The sequence below is a fragment of the Bolinopsis microptera genome, chromosome 3 (assembly GCF_026151205.1).
Source record: "Bolinopsis microptera isolate Bmic1 chromosome 3, MBARI_Bmic_1.0, whole genome shotgun sequence".
Taxonomy (NCBI): domain Eukaryota; kingdom Metazoa; phylum Ctenophora; class Tentaculata; order Lobata; family Bolinopsidae; genus Bolinopsis; species Bolinopsis microptera.
In genome coordinates, this window is record NC_087074.1 from 1,954,834 (window position 1) to 1,977,083 (window position 22,250).

The window sequence follows — 22,250 nt, forward strand, 5'->3', positions numbered from 1 at the left end:
TACAGTCTGTTAGAGAAGAGTCCCGATATGAACCAGCTTGACATTTCTCTGGGGGATTACCTGGTTAACTGACTTTACAATAGTAATATATAAACTATCATTAAAATTGAATATCAGTATAGTTTGTTTAATTCCCTGTGGATATAAACTCCCTCATATCTGGTGTGACCATAACTTACCACATCTAGGTTCGGTTGAATACCCGAACTCTATCCCCTCAGTACAAGTAATTGCCTTGTCTCCTCTGAGTTGATATCCTTGGTTACAAGTGAGAGTAATAACGGTTCCTGATGCAACAGGGAACAAGTTGTTACCAGCCATGTTAGTCCACGTAGTCTTCAGACTGGAACACTCTGGATATTATTATGGATTATTTGTCACGTCTTATAAATGTGGATAGACGATACAAGTGTTGACTCGTGACAGTGTTGCTGCCTGTGTACGTTCCACCACAACTATCAGGTGGGAGTATACTAATGATAATATAAATATAGAAGCATTGTTAAAATATGAGTACTTAATAGCAGTTATGAAACTATTTCACGTCTCCAATAGAAAGTAATATCTTTTACTGTAAAGTTTTCGAGACTTATATAGGAATACAAATTCCTACCAGGACCACAGCTCATTTCACACATCTCTGACTTTGTTGATGCTCCAACACACGTACTACCTCCGCAGGACGGGACTGGGTTGTTACAAGTTCTGGAGGTAGTTCGTGTTCCACTAGAATCACTCTCACTCGCACAGGAACAAGAGCTCCAAACTCTCCAGACAGACCAACCTCCGTTTACTGCTCCACCTGAATAGTCATCATTCATTAGGTATGTTACGAACTCTTGACCCAGTTCTGTAATGTGCTTATAGTTATGGCACAATTCACAAGACAACAGTCTTGGGAACATTGGTGCATTTTAGGATCACTAGACTGTCACGTGACATTTTCAACACTATACCATAATGATAATTATTATTTTAAAGATTGATTCGCGATTTGATACAACTTAAAGTGTCGACGTTTTTTAGGATTTAGAAACATGATTTAGAAACATGATTGCAGTGGGTACGCGTACGGGTTTAAATTAAAGAATTAATAATCGAACAAACTTACATGAAGATGATGAACGTCTCCTCCTAAAAATATCCCAAGAGTTCGAGCAGCATGAGCAAAACAACAAATCGACAACAACCAGGCAAAACCAAATCTTCATTTTCATCTTTGAATTAACAATGGAAATTTCATACTGATACAGCTTTGTTCATTTCCTAAATTGGGTGATTATAAATTTGTAGGTTTACAACCTACCAGGACGCGCGCCAAGTTGGACTTTTACAAGTATCACCCGTTAATTATAAATACAAATTTGATTGTATTGGTGTCTGCACGGTAATATTGCACGGCCAAGGTAATATTTTCTTTCGTCACAACTTATGTAATAAAGTGTAAAGTGCCGTTGAACGTAGAATCGTTGCGCAAAACTTTCGAAATTGCAGCTAAACTCAACACTATGTCCCATGACCAAACACTTCAAAAACACATTATTAGAACTGTGCCGCTATAGTGCCCGCTTACCGCGCTATTGTCATTTGTCATACCACATACGTTGTATGACCCGCCGCGCATGAGTTTACCTGGGGACCCCATGGGCTATTATGTTCATTAACATAGAGATTAGGCGGAATGACAGGCTGAGCGCGGCCCAGTAAGCACGAGTGCGCGGCTCCCCTGTATACAGGGGAGCCGTCAGGGGGAAACGACCGCGTGGGGGGGGGGGGGTCACAACGTGATACAACCGCGCTACTTAACTGGTCACGTGGGATCACGTGTAGCGTGTCCGCTAGGTCACGCGACCAGCACTGCAGTACTCATGACTCAGGACGCCAGGAAAGTCAGGGCCTGAGGGCCAGTTGTATCATGTTGTTTATGAACAGAAAAAGCCTGAGGTACCCAGGTAATTTATTTCGTGAGTGTGACTCTTTGCTCTTACACACATTTTATTTGACCATTGTTAATGGTCTGGCCCGGCGCGCGCTACTTCGTAGCACTTGCCGTCGGGCCATAACATTTCGAGAAGAAAGCGGCGCGCGCTACTTCGAAGAAATTTAGACGAGTAACATCCGTCAAACATTTTATCAGTGCACACTACTACAAGTCACAAGGTTTAACCTTCCTTATCATTTTAACAGGGGTGTAGAAGTTCGGACATGTTTTAGTAAGTATTCACTACTGGCCCTTTGTCATACGTTGTATGACCCGCCGCGCACGGGTCAGGACGATAAAGTGTGAAACGACCGTGGGGGTCGCAACGCGAGCGTGCTAAATCACTCTACAGTCGATCTTCGAGATTGTTCTAAAAGGGCCCCCGACGGTTGTAACCAACTTCAATCGAAATCAGCGTCTGAAAATACATCGATTGAAATTGGTTTCAACTGTCGGGGGCCCTTTTAGAACAATTTCGAAGATCGACTGTAAAGTGATTTAGCACGCTCGCTAATTGAAGCTGCGGCGGAATGCCTTGACAGGCTGAGCGCGTGAGCTCCGCCCAGTAAGAGTCACGAAATAAAATGAAGAAACTAACCCAACTGTAGCTGTGAACTGAGCTCGCGGACGAGGTAAAACTCCCCTAAACACTAAAACTCTTGCCATTAATATTATTATTTATATTTTGAACGACTACCTCATCCGACGTTATTTAACCGGACATTGCGTGAACTGACATAATTTGAACGAACAACGCTCAAGGACGACCACGAAAAATAGTACTATACTTAGATGCTAGAACTAGGTAAAACGCTAAGTCTAACAGTAACTCTAACGTTTAAATTTACGATTACACGATATTGGCATTGCTCTAGTAGGCAAATATTAAAACTGGGGCTATAAACCAGGGCCTAATCGTTGACCTTATACTTATAGTTATCGTATACTAATACTAAGCAGTACATATTACTATTACTATTAGTATTACTATTAGTAGTATTATAACACTAGTATCATCCTTAGTTGGCCATCGTTAATGGACAAAACTGAAAACTTAGGTAAATTGTATAACGCTAAGTCTAGTTCTAACGTTTAAACTTAGTCTTAAGTTATTAGTATTACTGTCTAACAATATTATCATCCTTAGTTAGCCATTGTTAATGAGGAAGTAATAGTAGTATACCGCAGCAGGTGTCCAGTGGGGGGGGGGGGGGGGGGGGGGGGGGGGGGGGGGGGGGGGGGGTTCATTGCATGTAATGTAACTTAAACTTAAAGCAGCCTAACTTGTAACTGCTAATATTAATAACGATCATGACAACGATAGTAGTAAAAGGATTACTTGCAATTTCTTACAAATACAAACGCTGTTGCATGAAAAACGTAGCCCTGGAAATACAAGCAGTGCAGTGACAGGGGGGGAGCCAAGTAGATATTTGTAGATATTTGTAGATTAAATTTAATGTAGAATGGATAATCCACGAAAAAAGTGGATAACATTCCACAAATTTATACATTTATCTCAAAAAATTCAGTAGAATTTCTGGGCACATATTTGAGATTACATTTTTTGTAGATAAATGTAGATATTTGTAGATTATTATCAATGGATAATTCACGAAAATTCTACAAATTCTACAAATTTATACATTTATCTCCAAAAATTCAGTAGAATTTCTGGGCACATATTTGAGATATACATTTTTTGTAGATAAATGTAGATATTTGTAGATTATTGTAAATGGATAATTCACGAAAAAAGTGGATGACATTATCCAAATATCTACAAAAATCTACTTGGCTCCCCCCCCCCCCCCCCCCCCCCCCCCCCCCCCCCCCCCCCCCCCCAGTGACACTCACAGTAAACCGTAACCCTGGAAACACACGCAGTGCAGTGACACTCACAGTAAACCGTAACCCTGGAAATACACGCAGTGCAGTGACACACGCAGTAAACCGTAACCCTGGAAATACACGCAGTGCAGTGACACTCACAGTAAACCGTAACCCTGGAAACACACGCAGTGCAGTGACACTCACGGTAAACCGTAACCCTGGAAATACACGCAGTGCAGTGACACTTGCAGTAAACCGTAACCCTGGAAACACACGCAGTGCAGTGACACACGCAGTAAACCGTAGCCCTGGAAATACACGCAGTGCAATGACACTCACGGTAAACCGTAACCCTGGAAATACACACAGTGCAGTGACACTCACAGTAAACCGTAACCCTGGAAACACACGCAGTGCAGTGACACTCACAGTAAACCATTCAACCGTTCAGTAGTACTTATTATCTAGCCTCATCCCTTTTATTAAGCAGAACAAAACTAGGCAAGGCAGGCAAGGCGCGCTGACCACTTGCCCTTGCTTAAGATGCAACGATTTGCCAGGTTTCTAGTTGCTATGGTAACCAGAACATGTGGCTCGGGCGCCTTTAACAGGTGTTCAATCAAGAAAGAATTGTCCGTACTTACTTAATCACACATTGTAATGCTAATCTTAAAGGATAGTAGGCATGGTGACTTATTATGTAATATAGTCTAACGTATTTAATTTCCATAAATCATGTTATAATTGAGGAGTCTCTGATTAGAAGAGGCTCCAGCCCCAGTGCAGGAATGTGGTGTAAGATAATGAAACATTCATTAGCCTTGGTAAGAGATACGCAATTTGTAATTGGTAAAGTTACAGTTACAGTCACTGGTGCAGTACCAGTACCAGTACCAGTACCAGTACCAGTACCAGTACCAGTACCAGTACCAGTACCAGTACCAGTACCAGTACCAGTACCAGTACAGTACCAGTTCCTGGCCCGCAAGAATTCGTACCTTTCGTACATCGTAAAATGAAAAAGAGAATACAGTTACTTCCGATAACAGCTTTCAAGGGATACAAGTTAATTCCATACACATGATAGAAATACAACATTTAAAAAATAAAATTAAATATTATAAGAAGAAAATTAAACCATGGGAGGCATAATTAATTAAACGAGATATCATTCAACATCTGATCTGGCCATTCCTGCCTCTCGAACATATTATGTAATGATAGCAGTAAACTGTAGACTATTTAGACTCCATTTAACATAACATTTTATAATTTTATAAATGTCCGGGAAAATCGAATTCTGTAGGCCAGGACATCAGTTTTATTTCGACCACAACTATTCCAACTACTGCTCAACAACAAACGTTGATCTGCAACAAGATATCATATATTACCGTCTAAAAATTTTTATGAAGGAGTAAGATATCATAAAAATAAAATGTGCTGCAAGAATTATGTAAACAGGAATTAAGCATACAGTTTTATCGCGTAAAGGATACGAGCATATTAATATAATAACAGTTTTTGAAAAAGCTTATCAACTCCATCGATTTCTGTCAATTTAAAAGCTTAACTTGAGTTCACTAATGATAATAAATTTTAAAATAGAGGCCCGGCCCCTCTAACAAGTCGAATATTGAAACTAAATCATACGAAACAAGTCTCTCCTTATATAATAGGCATCACGTGTCTCTCCCAGTTCACGAATATCATTTCCATCAAACATTTCGAATACAGCCCAGTTCTACAGATCAGGTTAATTCCTTATATGGGCATCACGTTACACTGTGTCAGCACAGTTCCATCAGAACCTGTTGTTATTATGAGGTACGTAGTTGCCGTGCTGATCGTACTGCTGAGTGTACTGCTGCTGCTGTTGCTGCTGCTGGAACTGTTGCTGTTGCTGCTGCTGCCTCTGTTGCTGGGCCTGGTGGTACTGCTGCTGGTACTGCTGGTTGAACTGGGTCTGGTTACTGAACTGGCCCTGCTGAACCTGGGGAACCTGCCCAGTCTGGGTGTACTGCTGGCCCGGAGCGAAGGAGGGTTGGGAGGATACGGGGAACTGTTGGGTGGTCTGGTAGGTGGTGGAGGAGTGGGAGGAGGACTGGTATGTGCCTGAACTGCCTGGTTTGTTCTGTTGCTGAAATATAGGTGGTCAGGTGGGGCTAGTGGAGGATTATAACGAGCGTTTTATAGTTTTTCTTTGTTTTTTTTGTTGAAAGCCCCTCGCGAGGGGATTGTCTCTAATGGACTAATTTATTATCTACATCATAATCAGTTAAAAATAAAAAAAAAAAACCCCCCCCAAAGGGGTTATATTTTTTTTTTTATTTGTTTTTTTTGTTTTTAAAGGGTTTTTTAAATTATGTTTTATTTTGGTACCCCGAAAAAAAATGTTCCCCCCCCACCTTAAAACCCCCCTGGGTTTTCCCCAATGGAAGGGGGGAAAACCCAAAATTTAGAAAAATTTTAAATAAAAATATCTTTAAACTTTTTTTACTTGCTTACTATTTTTAAACTTTTTTGCTTGTCCTAAAAAAATTTTTTAACTTGGGGGGAAAACCCCCAAAAAATTTCGGGGTTTTTTTACCCAGGAAGGGGGGTTTTTAGGGGCCCCCCCCCTTCTTTTTTCCCCGGGGGTCCCCCGGTTTTTTTTCGGGGGTTAACCTCTCTTTTTTGGGGTTTTTGGTTTAAAATTTTTTTTGGTGGGGGTTTTTCCCCCAAAAAGGGCGTTTTTTTTCCACGGGGGCCCCGTGGCCCCCAAAAAAAAATGGGTGGGGGGGGGAAAATTTGGGTTTTCGGGGGGGGAATTAAAATTTTGTTCAGGGGGATAAATTTTTTTTGCGGGGGGGTTTTTAATTTTTAAAGGGGGAAGGGGTTTTTTCCAGGGGGTTTAAATTTTCGGGGGGGATTTGGGGGAGGGGGTTTTCCCCCCGGGGGAGGGGAATTTTTTCCGGGGGAAATTTGGAAATTTGAAAGGGGGGGAAAAAAAAATTTTTTTCCCGGGGGATTTTTTTGGGTTTTGGGGTTTTTCTTTTGGGGAATTTTGTCGGGGGATTTAATTTTTGGGGGTTTTTTAAATTGGGCCCAGGGGGTTTTTTTTTGGGTTCGGGGGGGTTTTTTAATTTTCGGGGGGATTTTTTTTGGGTTTCCCCAAAAGGGGGAGGGGTTTTTTTGGGGGGGGGTTTTTTTTTTTGGGGAAATTAATTTTTTGGGGAAGGGGGATTTTTCGGGGGGAAATTTGGTTTTTGGGGTTGGGGGGGGTTTGTTTGGGTTTTTCGGGGGGTTTGGGGTTTTTCGGGGGGGTTAAAAATTTTTCAGGGTGATTTTTTTTTCGGGGGAATAAAATTTGGGGGCAGGGGAAAAAATTTTTTCCCGGGGGGTTTGATTTTTTAAAGGGGTTAAATTTGGGTTAAAGGGAAAAAATTTGGGGGGGGGGGGGGAAGGGGGTTTGGAAGGGGATTTTAAAAATTCCCGGGGGAGGGGAACGGGGGGGGGCCCCTTAAGGGGGGGGTTTTTTTAAAAAGGGGGGGTCGGTTTTGGCCCCGGGAATAAAAACGGAAAAGGGCCCTTTAATTTGAAAATTAGTATTAAAAAGGGCCTTATTTTTCTTTTTTTTGGGGGGGAAAATTGGGATTTTTTTCATGTTTTATTTTTTTTTACTATTTTTTAGTGTTTTTTAGTTTTTTTAAAGGGCCTTATTTTTTTTTCTTTTTTTTTTTCCCAAACCAAAGGGTTTTTTTATTGCTTTCCCTTTTTTTTTATTTTTCAGAAAAACAAACCCCCTTTTCCCTTTTGGTTTAAAAAGTGGGGGTTTTTCCCCCCTTTCCCCCCAAAATGGGGGGCCCCCCCCCCTAATTTAAGGGCCCGGGTTTGTTTCCCCTTTTTTTTAAAAGGGGGGGGTTCCCATTGGTTTGGGGGGTTACAAAATGCCCCCCGAACCCAAAAAGGGGCAGCGGGAAACCGTCCCGGGGTTGGTTTTTTGGGGTTTTTTTGGGGTTTTTTTGGGGGCTTGTCCTTTTGGTATTTTGCCCCAAAGGGTTTGGTTAGGGGGGGGGGGTTTTGGGGGGGTTAAATTTTTGGGGTTTTTTTACTTAAAAAACCCAAATTTTTTTTTAAATTTCAAAATTTTCTTTTTACTTTTTTGTTTAAAATTTTGGGGGTTTAATATTTTTTTGTTTTAAATTTTTGTTTAATTTTTCCACCCTTTTTTGGGGGTTGGGGGGACGGTTTTTTGGACTTCCCTAAAAAATTTTCCTTTTTTTTTTAAAAAGGGTTTTGTTTTTTCGGGGGGAAAATCTTTTTTTTTAAGGTTTCCTTTCCCATTTTCCCCCCCCCAAGGGGGGCCCTTTGGGGGTTTTTTAAAGGGGGGGGAAATTTCCCATCCCCCGGGGGTTTTAAAAAATTTAAAGCTTTTAAATTGGGTTTTTAATTTCTGGGTTTTTTACCCCCGGGGGGCCCCAGGGATATGGTAAAAGTTTTTTTAAACCCCAAAAGTGGGGGGGGAGGGGGGGTTTTTTGGGGAAAATTAAATTTAAAAAAATTTTCCCCCAAGGAAAATTCGTTTTTTAAGAGGTAAAAAACCCCCAAAAAAAAACCGTTTTCAAAAAAAAATTTAAAATTTAGAGGGGTTTCCCAAAAACCCCTTTTTTTGGGGTTTTTTTAAAAATTTTAAATTTAAAAAAAACAAAAATTTTTAAATTTCCCCCCCAATTAAAAAATTTTTCCTATTTTCCGGGCGGGAATCTTGGGGGGGGTTTGGGGGGTTTTTTCCCCGGTTTTTAATACCCTTTCCTGGTTTTTGGGAAAAAAAAAGATTTTTATTTAAAAGCTGTTTAAAATTTTAATTTTAAAAAAGGGGGGGTTTATATTTTCTTTTTTATTTTTTCCCCAGGGTTTGGGAAAAAATTACGGTTTTTTAAAATTTCCCGAAAAAAAAACTATTTTTTTAAAGGGGGGTTAAAACAGTGTTTTTTTTCCCTTTATTTTAAAATGGGTATAACAGTTTTTTTTTAAATTTAAAACCTTATCAAAAAAGGGGGTAAAAAAGGTTTTTTTATTTTTCCCTTTTTTCTAAAAAAGGGGTTAAAAACGGGTTTTAAAAATTTTTAAACCCTTATTTTTTAAAAAAGGGGGAAAAAACGGGAAAAGGGGGCCATTTTTTAAAGGGGAAAAAAAGGGGGGGAAAAAGGCATTATATTAAAGGGTTTAAAAACAAAAAGGAAATTATTTTTAAAAAGGGGGAAACCGGAAAGGCCCTTTATTTTTTAAAAGGGTTAATTTTCCCGGGGGGGCCCCCAATTTGGGGGGGAAATTTTGGTTCATTTTTGTTAAAACATTTTTAAAAGGCAAAAAATTTTTTTACCCCCCTTTTTGGGGCCCGGGGGGGTTTTAAATTGGGTTTTTGGTGTTTTTGTTTGGGGCCCCTGAAAAAAAATGGATTTTTTTTTTCCTAAAACCAAAATTTTTCACAGGAGGGGGGACCGGGGTTTTTTTTTTTTTTTTCCAAACGGGGACCTTTTTGGGGGGTTCCTTTTGAAAATCTCTTTTAAAAATTTCCTTTCCAATTTAAGTTTTGGTTTTTGTTTTTTTGAAATTTAAATTCCCTTTAAAAAAAAACCCTTACAAATTTTTTTAATAAAAAAATTTAAAAATTTTGGGGGGGGCTTTTTTAAGGGATTTTGGTTTTTTTTACAAAAAAAAAACCCTTCAAACCTTTATTTTTGGGTTGGGGGTTTTTCCTTTTTCGTGTCCAAAAAAAAAAACATTTAAAATTAAAAAACTTTGGGTTTTTTGGGTTTGAGTTTTTAAAAAACTTTAAAACCCCAAACTTTAATAATTTAAAAAAAAAATTTTAAAATTTTGGGGGGTTTTAAAAATAAAAAGGGGGTTTTTTTTTAACAAAAGGAAATTTAAAGGCCTTAATTTTTGGTGTTTTTTTTTCCCTTTTCGTGTTAAAAAAAAAAACCCTTTTTTAACTTTTTGGGGAAAAATTTTTTATTTTTTTTATTTAAACCAAAGTAGGAATTTTTCCGGGGGCCCACTTTTTTTAAACCCGGGAAAAAGGAAAAACCCCCCAAAGGGGGGTTTTCCAAAATTTTTTAGTTTAGGGGGGTTTTTTTTTTGGGGAGGGTTTTTTAAAAGGGATTTTCGGGGGGAAAAAAAAAACCCCAAAGTTTTTGGTTATTTTTAAAGGGGTTTTCCTTTTCTCGGGGTTTTTCCCTAAAAAAATTTAAAGGGGGAAAATTTAATTTAAAAAAAATTTTCAAAAAAAGGGAAGTCCCTTTGGTTATTTTTTTAAAACGTTTTTTTTTCCCCCTTTTCCAGGGGTTCCCTTTGGTGGAAAAGATTAATAATTACCCCCCCAAAAAAAAATAAATAAAAAAGGATGGGGCTGGTTTTTTTTTGAACCCCCCGTTCCTTTATTTTCTCTTTGGGCCCTTTTTAAATTAAAATTTAATTTTTAAAAATAACTTTTTGGAAAGGGGGGGTTTTTTTTTTTAAGTGGGAAGGGGGGCCCCCTTTTTTCGTTTTGGGGCTAGATTTTTAAACAGGGGCCCAAATTTTTTGTTTTTTTTAAAAAAAAAAACGGGGGAAAATTTTTCCACCCAAAATTTTTTTCCCTTTTTCCCACCCACAAAAGGAATTTTTAGGCAGGTTTTTTGGGTCCCGGGTGGGGGGGCCCCTTTTTTTCCTTTTTTAAAGGGGAAATTTAAATTTTAAGGGCCCCCAAGGTTTTTTTTTGTTTTTTCATGGGGGGGGGTTCCCTTTTTTCCCCCGGGTCCACTTTTTTAAGGGAATTTCCCAAAAGTTTTTTCTTTGGGGCCCTTTCCTTGCCTTGGGGGGGGCCCGGGGGGGGGGGGGGAAAAAAGGATTTTTTTTTAAAATAAAAAAAAATTTTTCTTTTTGTTTTTTTAATAGGGTTTTTAAAAGGGGGGGCCTAAAATTTCTATTTTTTTCGGGGGGAATTTAAAAAGGTGGGGGGCCTTTTAAAAAGGTTTTTTTAAAAAAGGGGGCAAAAAATTTTTTTGGGGAAACCCGGTATATAAGTGGGGGGGGCCTTTTTAAAAAACCTTTAGAAAAAAAACGGGGGCAAAAAAATTTAGTTATTTGGGGGGTTTTTAAAAAGTCCCGGGGGCGTTTTATGGGGAAAGTAAAAGGGGGGCAAAAATTCAAAGTATCGGTGTTTTTAAATAAATTTGGGGGGGCCTTTTTTAGGGGGGAATTTTTTGGGAAAAAATACAAAGGGGGGTTTTAAAAAAAAATTTTGAAAATTTGGTTGATTATTAAGGGCCCCGGGGCCCCTTTTTCTCTCCCCCAAGTTTTTTTAAAAAAAATTTTTCCTTGGGGGAAAATTTTAGGGGGGGGGTTTTTATTTCACCCAAAAAGTTTCCCCGGGGTTTTCCCCCAAACTTTTTTCCTTTTTTGGGGGTTTGGGGGGGTTTTTTAAAACCAAATGGTTTCGCGAAAGGGAAAAAAAAAACGGGGTTTTGTTTTTTTTGGGGTTTTGGGTCACCCGGGGGGGGGGAAAAGGGAAAATTTTTTCCCCCTTTAGGGGGGTTTTTTTTTTTAAAAGGGGAAAAAATGGGTTTTTTTTTAAAATTTGGGAAAAAAAAAAATTTTCCCATTGCTCGGGGGGAAATTTAAGGGGGGAAATTTTCCCCCAAAAGGGGTTTAATTTTTTTATTTAAACTTTTTTTTTTTAAAGCTTTTTTGGGAATATTTTTTTTTCTACCCCCCGGGGGGAAATTTTCCCCAAAATTTTTACGGGGGGGGGGATTACGCCCCAGGGGTTCTCCCCGGGAGGTTCATTTTTTTTTAAATCAAACTTTTCTCGAAAATAATGGATTGGGAAATCGTAGATTTTAAAAATGTCAAGTAGGCAGTTAGGGAGAAAACATTTTTTCCCAGGAAAGGTAATTTTTTTTCACAACCTTTTTCCCCTTTTACGGGGGGAATGAAAAAGGGGGGGTTTTTAGGGGGGGAAAATTTAAAAAACAAATACATTCAACCCCCCATTTCATGGGGGGGGGCTCTTCGGGGGGGGGGGGGCTCTTAAAAACCGGGGGTAGGACCATTTAATTTATTTCGAGGATTGTTCAAATTTTTAACCTTCTTTTACGCTGGGGAAAAAAACCTCGGTTTTTAATGGGCCTTTTGAAAAAAAAAAAAAGCTTTGGGGGATTTTTTTTTAAAGGGGGGGGGCCCTTGGGTTTTTTTTATTTTAATCGGGGCCTTTTGTACCTTCTGGAGGCAGGGATTTTTAAAATTTTATTAAGGGGGACCCTTGGGTTTTTTTTTTTTAATCGGGAATTTTTTTTTACCTTTCTAGGGGGGCGGGGAAAAACTTTTTTTTTCGTCCAGCTCTGGGGGAAAAACGGCCAAAATTTTATTTTGTTTTTTTTATGTTTTAAATTTTTTTTAATTTTTCCCCGAAAATCTGTAAAAAAAAATTTTTTTGAAGGAAAAAAAGTTCGTGTTTAAAATTTAAAATTTTTGTGTTATTTTTAATTTAAATTTGGGTTTTAAAAAAAAGGGGTTTTCCCCAATTTTATATTTTTGGTTTTAAAAGATTTTTTATAAAAAATGATGATCGTAAAACCGAGAAAATTTTTTTAAGGACGGATTTTTTAGAAAACCCCTAAAAGGGGGGGAATTTTTGGGGGAAGGGTCAATTAATTTGGGGAATCGGGGCTGCTGACACTTTTTTTCCCCCTTTTTGTCCCATTTTATTGGGGAATCTAAAAAAAATTTGACTTTCAAAAAAAAATTTTAAGGGTTTTCAGCTTGTTTTTTAAAGAAAAGGGTTTGCGCTGGCTGTGATTAGGGGGCGGGGTTTTTTTGCCTTTAAAACCCCAAAAGGGCCGAAATGTTGGGTTTTTTTTTTCGGGGGGCTGTTTTTTTGGGGGAGGGGGTTCGGGTTTACTGCAAAAAAAATTTTTTACCCAAAAAACCCAGCCCAAAATTTTTTCAATTTATTCCAAGGGGAAAAAAAAAACAAACGGGAAAAAAAAAAAAAAATCTTTCTCTGCATTAAAAAAATTTTCCTTTTGCTACACGGGGCAGAAGGGGACATTTTTTTTCCCCACACTCAAATACCCCCGGTTTTGTTTGGGATAACTTTTGGGGGGGAAGACAAAAATTTTTTTTTAAAAAATATTTTTTTATTCTGTTGTACTTGTAAAAAAATTAAAAAGTATTTAATAAAAAAAAAAAAGGGGTGAAAATTTTTTCTCGAAAAAAAAAATTTCCCCCCCATTTTTTATTTTTACAAAACCCTTTTAAAATGCACTTAAACCACGGGGGAAAACAGGTTTGGGCCCCTGACAGGGTTGCCCACGGGGACAGGGTCCCCAAAATTTTGGGGGAACGGGTTTGCCCCCCAAAAAAGGGGGGTTCCCCCCCAGGGGACAGGGGTGCCCAATGGGGGGTCCCCCCCAATGGGGGGGGGTTTGGGCCCATGGCGGGGGGGCCCCGGGGGACAGGGTGCCCACTGGGACGGGGGGCCCCCACTGGGGGGGTTTGGCCCAGGGGCCCCGGGGTTGCCCCCAGGGGGCCCAGGTTGCCCCACGGGCCCCAGGGTGTTCCATGCGGGTTTTTGCCCCCACGGGGGCGGGGGGTTGCCCACGGACGGGGTTTGGGGGCCCCCATGACGGGGGGGTTTTTCCCCCCATTTTGGGCAGGGTCCCCCCCACTGGGGGGGGGGGGTTTTGCCCCATGGGGCGGTTTTTGCCCATTTGCACGGGGGCAGGGGGGGGGGGGGCCCCCTGGGGGGGGTGCCCACTGCCACGAAAAATTTGTGGGGGGGGCCCCACCGGGGGCAGGGTTGGGCCCACGGGGGGAAAGGGGCCAAGGGTTGCCCCACTGGGGGCCCAGGGGTTTTTTCCTTGGGCAGAAGTTGCCCCCGGGGAAAAAGGGGGGGCCCATTTTTTAAGGGGGGGGCCCCCCACATGGGACACCGCCCAAAATAAATTTGGGGGTCTTTTTCCACGTTTCCCCCGTTGTTTTTTACCATGGTTTTACACGTGATTTTTAATTAAAAATGAGGTTTTTATAAAAAAGCTCAGATAATTTTTTTATAGAGGGGCTCTTACTATTTTTTTTTTTTTGGGGGGGGGGGGACCAAAAAGCAATGCCCTGGGGGGGGGGACATTGTGGGGTCTTTTTAACCTGGGGAAATTTTGCTTTTTTTAAGGGGGAAAATTTCCATAAAAATTAAACGAAAAGTAGAAATTTTTGCCCCAGTACCCCCCCACTATCTTTTTTATTTTTACGGGGGGGTTTTAAAAATCTTTTACTCCCTTAAAATGTTTTAACTTGCCAAGGGGGTAAAAAAAAACCCCCCCACAGTGGGATTTTAGTTTTATATTGTGATGGTTTTGGGGGTTGCCGACTTTGCGGGATTCAAAATAAGTTTCAGATTAGATTTGGGAATTTAGTTTTAAAAAGGGGCAGGCTAAAAAAAAAAAACCTTTTCCCACATCTTTCTTGAAATAGTTGAACAAAGATGTTTTACACAGTTACAAAATATGGTTTTAAAAACTCTCTATAACATATAAGGATCCATCCATTTTACTGACCCCACAGCATCAACTTTAACGAACATTCCGCAAAACCGTAAAAGATATACAACTGAAACTTGTTTGACTGTTCAAAAGCTTTAATGATCATTCAAATCACCATGAAAAAATAAACATAGGCCAGGAATAAAAATTTTAGTGCCCCAATGTTGACCTCCGCAAGTGATTCAAAAACGGAATTAAAGAGGTATAATTAATTAAGTCCTCTCTATTCTTGACACCACTTTAGGGTTATACGGGATCCTGCTAAGATACATGAATTATAACTAAAATGATCGCAATTGTACCGTGTTGGTCGTAATAGCCACAATACTGAACAAAAGAAAACACAAGATAATCTGGTACACTGTAAGCTTCTTCAGGATCTCAAACTAAAGTCCTTCCTGATATTTAGGTCGTGTTTTTGTAAATCTGCATGGTCAGAGTGACCAATTATTGCCATAACTTTTTGAATATAAAACTTTCTACTAAATAAAAAAATAGTTGGATGTCGTTTGCTCTACAGTTCAAAGTCTCACCTCGTTTGTGACAGTTGGTACAGTTGTCCAGGTTCCATCTGTTTGACACGAGACCTGCTCTGAGCCAATCAGAGAGTACCCTGCCAGACACGAGACCATGACAACTGTATTCTCCACAGCACGCACTTCTTTACCCAGCAGCTGGGAGTTCTCCACGAGCAGCCCTTCACAAGACCGCACTGAGGTTGTTAGTTTTAATGAGCGAACTCTGCTCTCAGAAGTCAAGAAATTTTGTGAACGAGTTCCTGATGCTGTCTTCTTTTTTACAGGAAATTGATAGCAATATAACGTACCACACTCATCTCTGTTATCGTTTATCTGTTTCCCCGGACCACAAACTGCACATGCTGTCATATCTTCAGATCTGTAGGTACCCTCTGAACAAGGCTCTGAAATTTAAATATTTTTAACAAACCTAGAATTTGTTAGTCCGAGCATCATTTCACAGAATCACTCATTTTTGATCAGATTCAAACAATATGTTCTGCGCTCCCAGATAGCTGATAACTTCTTTCCTTACCACACAAAGTGTTTTGTTGGTTGGAGACAGTTCCCGGAGAACAAGGACTGCATTCTCCAGCTCCACCTTGTTCACTGATGTAGTTCTGTTCACAGCTTGTACAGTCTGTTAGAGAAGAGTCCCGATATGAACCAGCTTGACATTTATCTGTGGGATCAATTGGGTAGGGGGGGGCCAAGTGGATATTTGTAGATATTTGTAGAATGTCATCCACTTTTTTCGTGAATTATCCATTGACAATAATCTACAAATATCTACATTTATCTACAAAAAATGTATAGAAATTTGTGTGATTTCTTATCCATTACATGTTTTATCTATTGGATTCCAGAAAGCTTCCAGTAATCATACATGTCATTAAATACCTGAATTAGGTTCCATATTTGATGTAACCACTCATCTATAATTTCATCAAGGACAACCCCTATATGCTTGCCTATACTTCTCTCAGTGCTTTGAATCTGACTGTCCGTCAAGATCCTTCACTTGTTCTGGATCTGTCCTGCTTATACTAGTATTTTTTGAGAGAAGGATATTCAGCCACAGGACTTTTTCTGAAGAGTGTCCATTTTCTAGCTGAGGCTTTCTTAGACAAGGATTTTAGTCCAGAGCAGAGAGTAGAAAAGGCTTGGTACTGCAAGTCTTTTTTTGTTCTCTGGAAATCTAATATAACTGATAGTTGTCAGTTTATAACTTGGCAGACGTTTAAAGATCTGAAATGTACTTGCGATGGACTCATTCTCTATCTCCTTTTTCTGCAAAAGTAACAACATACCTACTAGGATCTGATGCTAATGAACAACTCTTTGCTTGGATTCGAACTGGTATCTTTGCTGGTCGCCGCACAAATCTCGATGCCATAACTTTAGCATACGGCTGCGAGAAAAGAAATCTTCGCTCAGAGCTCGCTCTTGCAGATGACATGACAGCCTATGCCCATTCCCGTGGACGCAGTATTTTCAGGGAAGAAGTTCCACTACCACACGAGACATGGAAGAATGACACGAAGGAGGTCCACGATTTGAGTTCAAGTGACATCAAAATAGATAGCTTGAAGAAAGCCATGGAACGAGGTACCAAGGCTGTCGTGGACGATGGTAAGAAGTTCAAGTTACCTTTCCTGCAAATATTTGAAGATGAAAACATCATCCGATTGAATGAGAGGAGGATATAAATGACCCTGCAGAGTTGACTGAGTGTGAGAATGATGAAGTGGACTGTCCCACTTGCACTGATGATACTTATAATATGTTAGAATCGGAGGAGGCAGATTCGGAGGCAGCAACTGAGGTCAGCACAACCCTCTTCGGAACGATCGACATAAGATCGGCAGAAACTCTGTTGCTGAACGGGGGAAAAACTAATTTTGGGGATTTTAGCATCAGCATTCGATCAAGAAAGCGGAGCTGAGAGAGTTCAAATGTTCATGATTTGTTCGGAGCGAACAAAAACTGTTACAGAAATAACATTTAGATGGTTCATCCTCCTTCTCATCCTTCTCAGTGTTCCTACTCATCCTCTTCCTCATCCTGACATCCTCCTCCTTATCATCCTCCTCAGACCTCCTCTTCTTCAGGAGGGGGGGGGGGATTTTAGCATCAGCTTTCGATCAAGAAAGCGAAGCTGAGGGAGTTCAAATGTCATGATTTCCAAGAGTCGGGTTAAGTTTGTTTCGCAAAACTATACTCCAGCAAAGTTTGCATGTCCTGCAGGACGGCTCAAGATAAATTCATACTAATTTCACAAAGCAATGATCTCTTGCCCATGAGGTGATTACGAAATAGTCAACCACACTGCTCCTTATCCTCCTTGGTCCTCTTCCTCCTCCCAAGTCTTCCACCTCCTTATCCTCCTCCTCCTCCTCCTCCTCCTCCTCCTCCTCCTCCTCCTCCTCCTCCTCCTCCTCAGTCCTCCTACACCTCCTCCTCCTCCTCAGTCCTTCTTCTCCTCAGTCCTTCTCCTCCTCAGTCCTCCTCAACCTCCTCCTCCTCCTCTTCAATCATCCTCCTCCGCAGTCCGGAGTGAACAAAAACTGTTACGGAAATGACATTTAGATGGTTCATCCTCCTTCTCATCCTTCTCAGTGTTCCTACTCATCCTCTTCCTCATCCTGACATCCTCCTCCTTATCATCCTCCTCAGACCTCCTCTTCCTCAGTCCTCCTCTTCCTCCGTCCTCCTCACCCTCTTCCACCTTATCCTCAGTCCTCCTCTTCCTCAGTCCTCTTCCTCAGTCATCCTTCCCTCCTCAGTCCTCCTCAGTCATCGCATGTACATTGTACAGTTCCTTCTCAGTCCTCCGTCTCCCCATCCGCATCCTCCTCCTCAGAAAGCGGACATTTTTACAGGCCTCCTCCTCCTAAGTCTTCCTCCTCAGTCCCCCTCCTCCTAACTCTTCCTCCTCAGTCTCCCTCCTCCTAACTCTTCCTCCTCGGTCCCCCTCCTCCTAACTCTTCCTCCTCATTCCCCCTCCTCCTAACTCTTCCTCCTCAGTCCTCCTCCTAACTCTTCCTCCTCAGTCCTTCTCTTCACAGTCCTCCTCAACCTCCTTCCCTCCTCCTCAGTCCTCCTCAAACTCCTCCTCCTCAGTCATCGCATGTACAGTTCCTTTTCAGTCCTCCGTCTCCCCATCCGCATCCTCTTCCTCAGAAAGCGGACAAAAACGGACATAAACGGATACAAACGGACAAAAACTCTCACGGAAATAACATTTAGATGCTTCCCCCTCCTCCTTCTCCACTCCTCCTCCTTCCCCCATCATCCTCCTCAGTCCTACACCTCCTCCTAAGTCCTCCTCCTCAGTCCCCTCCTCAGTCCTCCTTCTTCCCAGTCATTCTCCTTCTCCTCAGTCCTCCTCCTCCTCAGTCCTCTCCTTCTCAGTCCTACTGATCCTCCTGAGTATTTTTCCTCCCCCTCTTCCTCAGTCCTCCTCAACCTCCTCCCCCTCCACCTCACCTTCAGTCCTCTTCTTCCTCAGTCCTCCTCCTCAGTTATCCTTTTCCTCCTCAGTTCTCCTCAGTCCTCGCTTGTACAGTTTCTTCTCAGTCCTCCGTCTCCCCATCCGCAAGCGGACAAAAATGGACAAAAACGGACAAAAACTGTTACGGAAATAAAATTTAGATGCTTCCTTCTCCCCTACTCTTCCTTCTCTTCCTCCTTCCCCTCATCCTCCTCCTCAGTCCTCCTTCTCCTAAGTCCTTCTCCTGATCCTCCTTACTCTTCCTCCTCAGTCCTCCTCTTCCTAACTTCCTCCTCAGTCCACCTCCTCCTTAATCTTCCTCCTCAGTCCCCCTCCTCCTAACACTTCCTCCTCAGTCCCCCTCCTTCTGATTCTTCCTCCTCAGTCCCCCTCCTAACTCTTCCTCCCCAGTCATTCTCCTCCTCTTTTCCTCCTCAGTCCTCTCCTTTTCAGTCCTACTGATCCTCTTGAGTGTTTTTCCTCCTCAGTCCTCTTCCGTCCTCCTCTTCCTCAGTCCTCCTCAACCTCCTCCACCTCTTTCTCAGTCCTCTTTTTCCTCAGTCCCCCTCCTCCTAACACTTCCTCCTCAGTCCCCCTCCTTCTGATTCTTCCTCCTCAGTCCCCCTCCTAACTCTTCCTCCCCAGTCATTCTCCTCCTCTTTTCCTCCTCAGTCCTCTCCTTTTCAGTCCTACTGATCCTCTTGAGTGTTTTTCCTCCTCAGTCCTCTTCCGTCCTCCTCTTCCTCAGTCCTCCTCAACCTCCTCCACCTCTTTCTCAGTCCTCTTTTTCCTCAGTCCTCCTCCTCCTCAGTCATCCTCTTCCTCCTCAGTCCTTATATGTACGACACATTCTCATTTCTCATTTCTGAAAACAGTATTCCTATTTTTTTTCCTAATTACATGATGGCGTTTATTCAAAGGGCATATACTAGGATAGACCTCTGCCTCGGTCAAAAAAGCACCCCACGGCTTCCCTCGGCCTCGGTCTTAACTAAGATGGCACTCCTCGGCCTCGGCTATTAAGATAAAAAAGTACCCCTCGGCCTTGCCCTAAGCCGATCAGTGATCCTCATCCTCCTCAATATTCCTCCTTAGTCCTCCTCCTCCTCCCCAGTCCTCATCCTCCTCCTCCTCTTCCTTCTCAGTCCTCATCCTCTTCCTCCTTCTCCTCAGTCCTCCTCCTCAGTTCTCCTCTTCCTTCTCCTCAGTCCCCTCCTTCTCCACAGTCCTCCTAGCCTCCTCTTCCACCTCCTCCTCCTCATTCCACCTTGTGACAATTTTATTTTGCCATATTTAACAGTACCTCTTTTATCTCTCCCTAGTCAGGCGGATGGCATGGTTGGAAGTTCAGACTGACAACACCGGTACTAGAGATCAGAACTTTAGTTCCCCCCCCCCCCCCCCCCCCCCCCCCCCCCCCCCCCCCCCGCGCCGCCCCCCCATAATATGCAACATTAAATTAGATAGTTCCACCCTTTTAGATCATTGCTTTTCTCTATTGTATGATAGTGTTTATGGACCATAATCTCCATGTAAATACACTCAAATAAACATAGAAGAACTGTACAAGTAGTCAGATAATATCATTAAAGCACTTAGCATATATAAAACGTGATGAAATTGAAGTTAATGCCCAGAAATTCTACTGAATTTTTGGAGATAAATGTAGATATTTGTAGAATGTCATCCACTTTTTTCGTGGATTATCCATTCTACATTAATCTACAAATATCTACAAATATCCACTTGGCCCCCCCCCTGGGTAATTTAATCTATATACTGAGATTAATGAATATTTAAGGAACCTGGAATATACCTCTAGGACCTCAGGTACAAAATTGAAATGACTTGCACATTTTGAAATTCTTAACAGGATATCATTGCTCAGGAAAAAGATAACTTCTTTCCTTACCACACAGAGTGTTTTGTTGGTTGGAGACAGTTCCTGGAGAACAAGGACTGCATTCTCCAGCTCCATCTTGTTCACTGATGTAGTTCTGTTCACAGCTTGTACATACTGTCAGAGAAGAGTCCCGATATGTACCAGCTTGACATTTATCTGTGGGATCAATTGGGTAATTTAATCTATATACTGAGATTAACGAATATTTAAGGAACCTGGAATATACCTCTAGGACCCCAGGTAAAAAATTGAAATGACTACTGCGCCTCGATTTTTAACGGGAAACCATTGCTCCGGAAAAAGGATACTTGATTCCTTACCACACAGAGTGTTTTGTTGGTTGGAGACAGTTCCCGGAGAACAAGGACTACATTCTCCAGCTCCATCTTGTTCACTGATGTAGTTCTGTTCACAGCTTGTACAGTCTGTTAGAGAAGTGTCCCGATATGAACCAGCTTGACATTTATCTGGATGATAAACTGATTAATTCAATTTATATACTGCGATTAAATTTAATAAACGTTCAAGAAATACATCTTTTGCACCACTTGTAAAAATGAAATGACTAGTGCAATTTGATTTTTAACGGGATATCATTGCTCAGGAAAAAGATAACTTCTTTCCTTACCACACAGAGTGTTTTGTTGGTTGGAGACAGTTCCCGGAGAACAAGGACTACATTCTCCAGCTCCATCTTGTTCACTGTTGTAGTTCTGTTCACATCTTGTACAGTCTGTTAGAGAAGAGTCCCGATATGTACCAGCTTGACATTTATCTGTGGGATCAATTGGGTAATTTAATCTATAATCTATATTATACTGCGATTAAAGTTAAAAAACGTTCCAGAAACACATCTTTTGCACCACTTTTAAAAATGAAATCACTAGTGCACTTTGATTTTTAACAGGATATCATTGCTCAGGAAAAAGATAACTTCTTTTCTTACCACACAAAGTGTTTTGTTGGTTGGAGACAGTTCCCGGAGAACAAGGACTGCATTCTCCAGCTCCACCTTGTTCACTGATGTAGTTCTGTTCACATCTTGTACAGTCTTTTAGAGAAGTCTCCCGATATGTACCAGCTTGACATTTATCTGGATGATAAACTGATTAATTCAATTTATATACTGCGATTAAATTTAATAAACGTTCAAGAAATACATCTTTTGCACCACTTGTAAAAATGAAATGACTAGTGCAATTTGATTTTTAACGGGATGTCATTGCTCAGGAAAAAGATAACTTCTTTCCTTACCACACAGAGTGTTTTGTTGGTTGGAGACAGTTCCCGGAGAACAAGGACTACATTCTCCAGCTCCATCTTGTTCACTGATGTAGTTCTGTTCACAGCTTGTACAGTCTGTTAGAGAAGAGTCCCGATATGTACCAGCTTGACATTTATCTGGGGGATTACCTGGTTAACTGACTTTACAATAATAATATATAAACTACCATTAAAATTGAATATCAGTATAGTTTGTTTAATCTCCTGTGGATATAAACTCCCTCATATCTGGTGTGACCAGAACTTACCACATCTAGGTTGGGTTGAATACCCGAACTCTCTCCCCTCAGTACAAGTAATTGCCTTATCTCCTCTGATTTGGTATCCTTGGTTACAAGTGAGAGTAATAACGGTTCCTGATGCAACAGGGAACAAGTTGTTACCAGCCATGTTAGTCCACGTAGTCTTCAGATTTATACACGCTGGATATGATTATGGATTATTTGTCACGACTTATAAATGTGGTTAATGGCGGAGAGACGATACAAGTGTTGACTGGTGACAGTACAATGTTGCTGCCTGTGTACGTTCCACCACAACTATCAGGTACGTCGGAGTATACTAATCATAATATAAATATAGAGGCATAGTTGAAATATTAGTACTTAATAGCATTAGCAGTTAAGTTATGAAACTATTCCACGTCTCCAATAGAAAGTAATATCTTTTACTG

The 22,250-nt window shown here is 41.1% G+C and overlaps 1 protein-coding gene across 1 annotated transcript; it reads right to left on the minus strand.

Moving 5' to 3' along the window:
- Nucleotides 1-5,618: 5,618 nt before the first annotated feature.
- Nucleotides 5,619-21,967, minus strand: LOC134812451 (proprotein convertase subtilisin/kexin type 5-like). Its single transcript, XM_063819875.1, has 10 exons — nucleotides 21,826-21,967; nucleotides 21,548-21,694; nucleotides 21,240-21,386; nucleotides 20,922-21,068; nucleotides 20,614-20,760; nucleotides 20,303-20,449; nucleotides 15,433-15,579; nucleotides 15,206-15,301; nucleotides 14,913-15,091; nucleotides 5,619-5,954 (listed from the first exon to the last, which is right to left on the minus strand). Exons 1-10 carry the CDS (start codon nucleotides 21,965-21,967, stop codon nucleotides 5,619-5,621), a joined length of 1,635 nt encoding a protein of 544 aa, XP_063675945.1.
- Nucleotides 21,968-22,250: the final 283 nt, after the last annotated feature.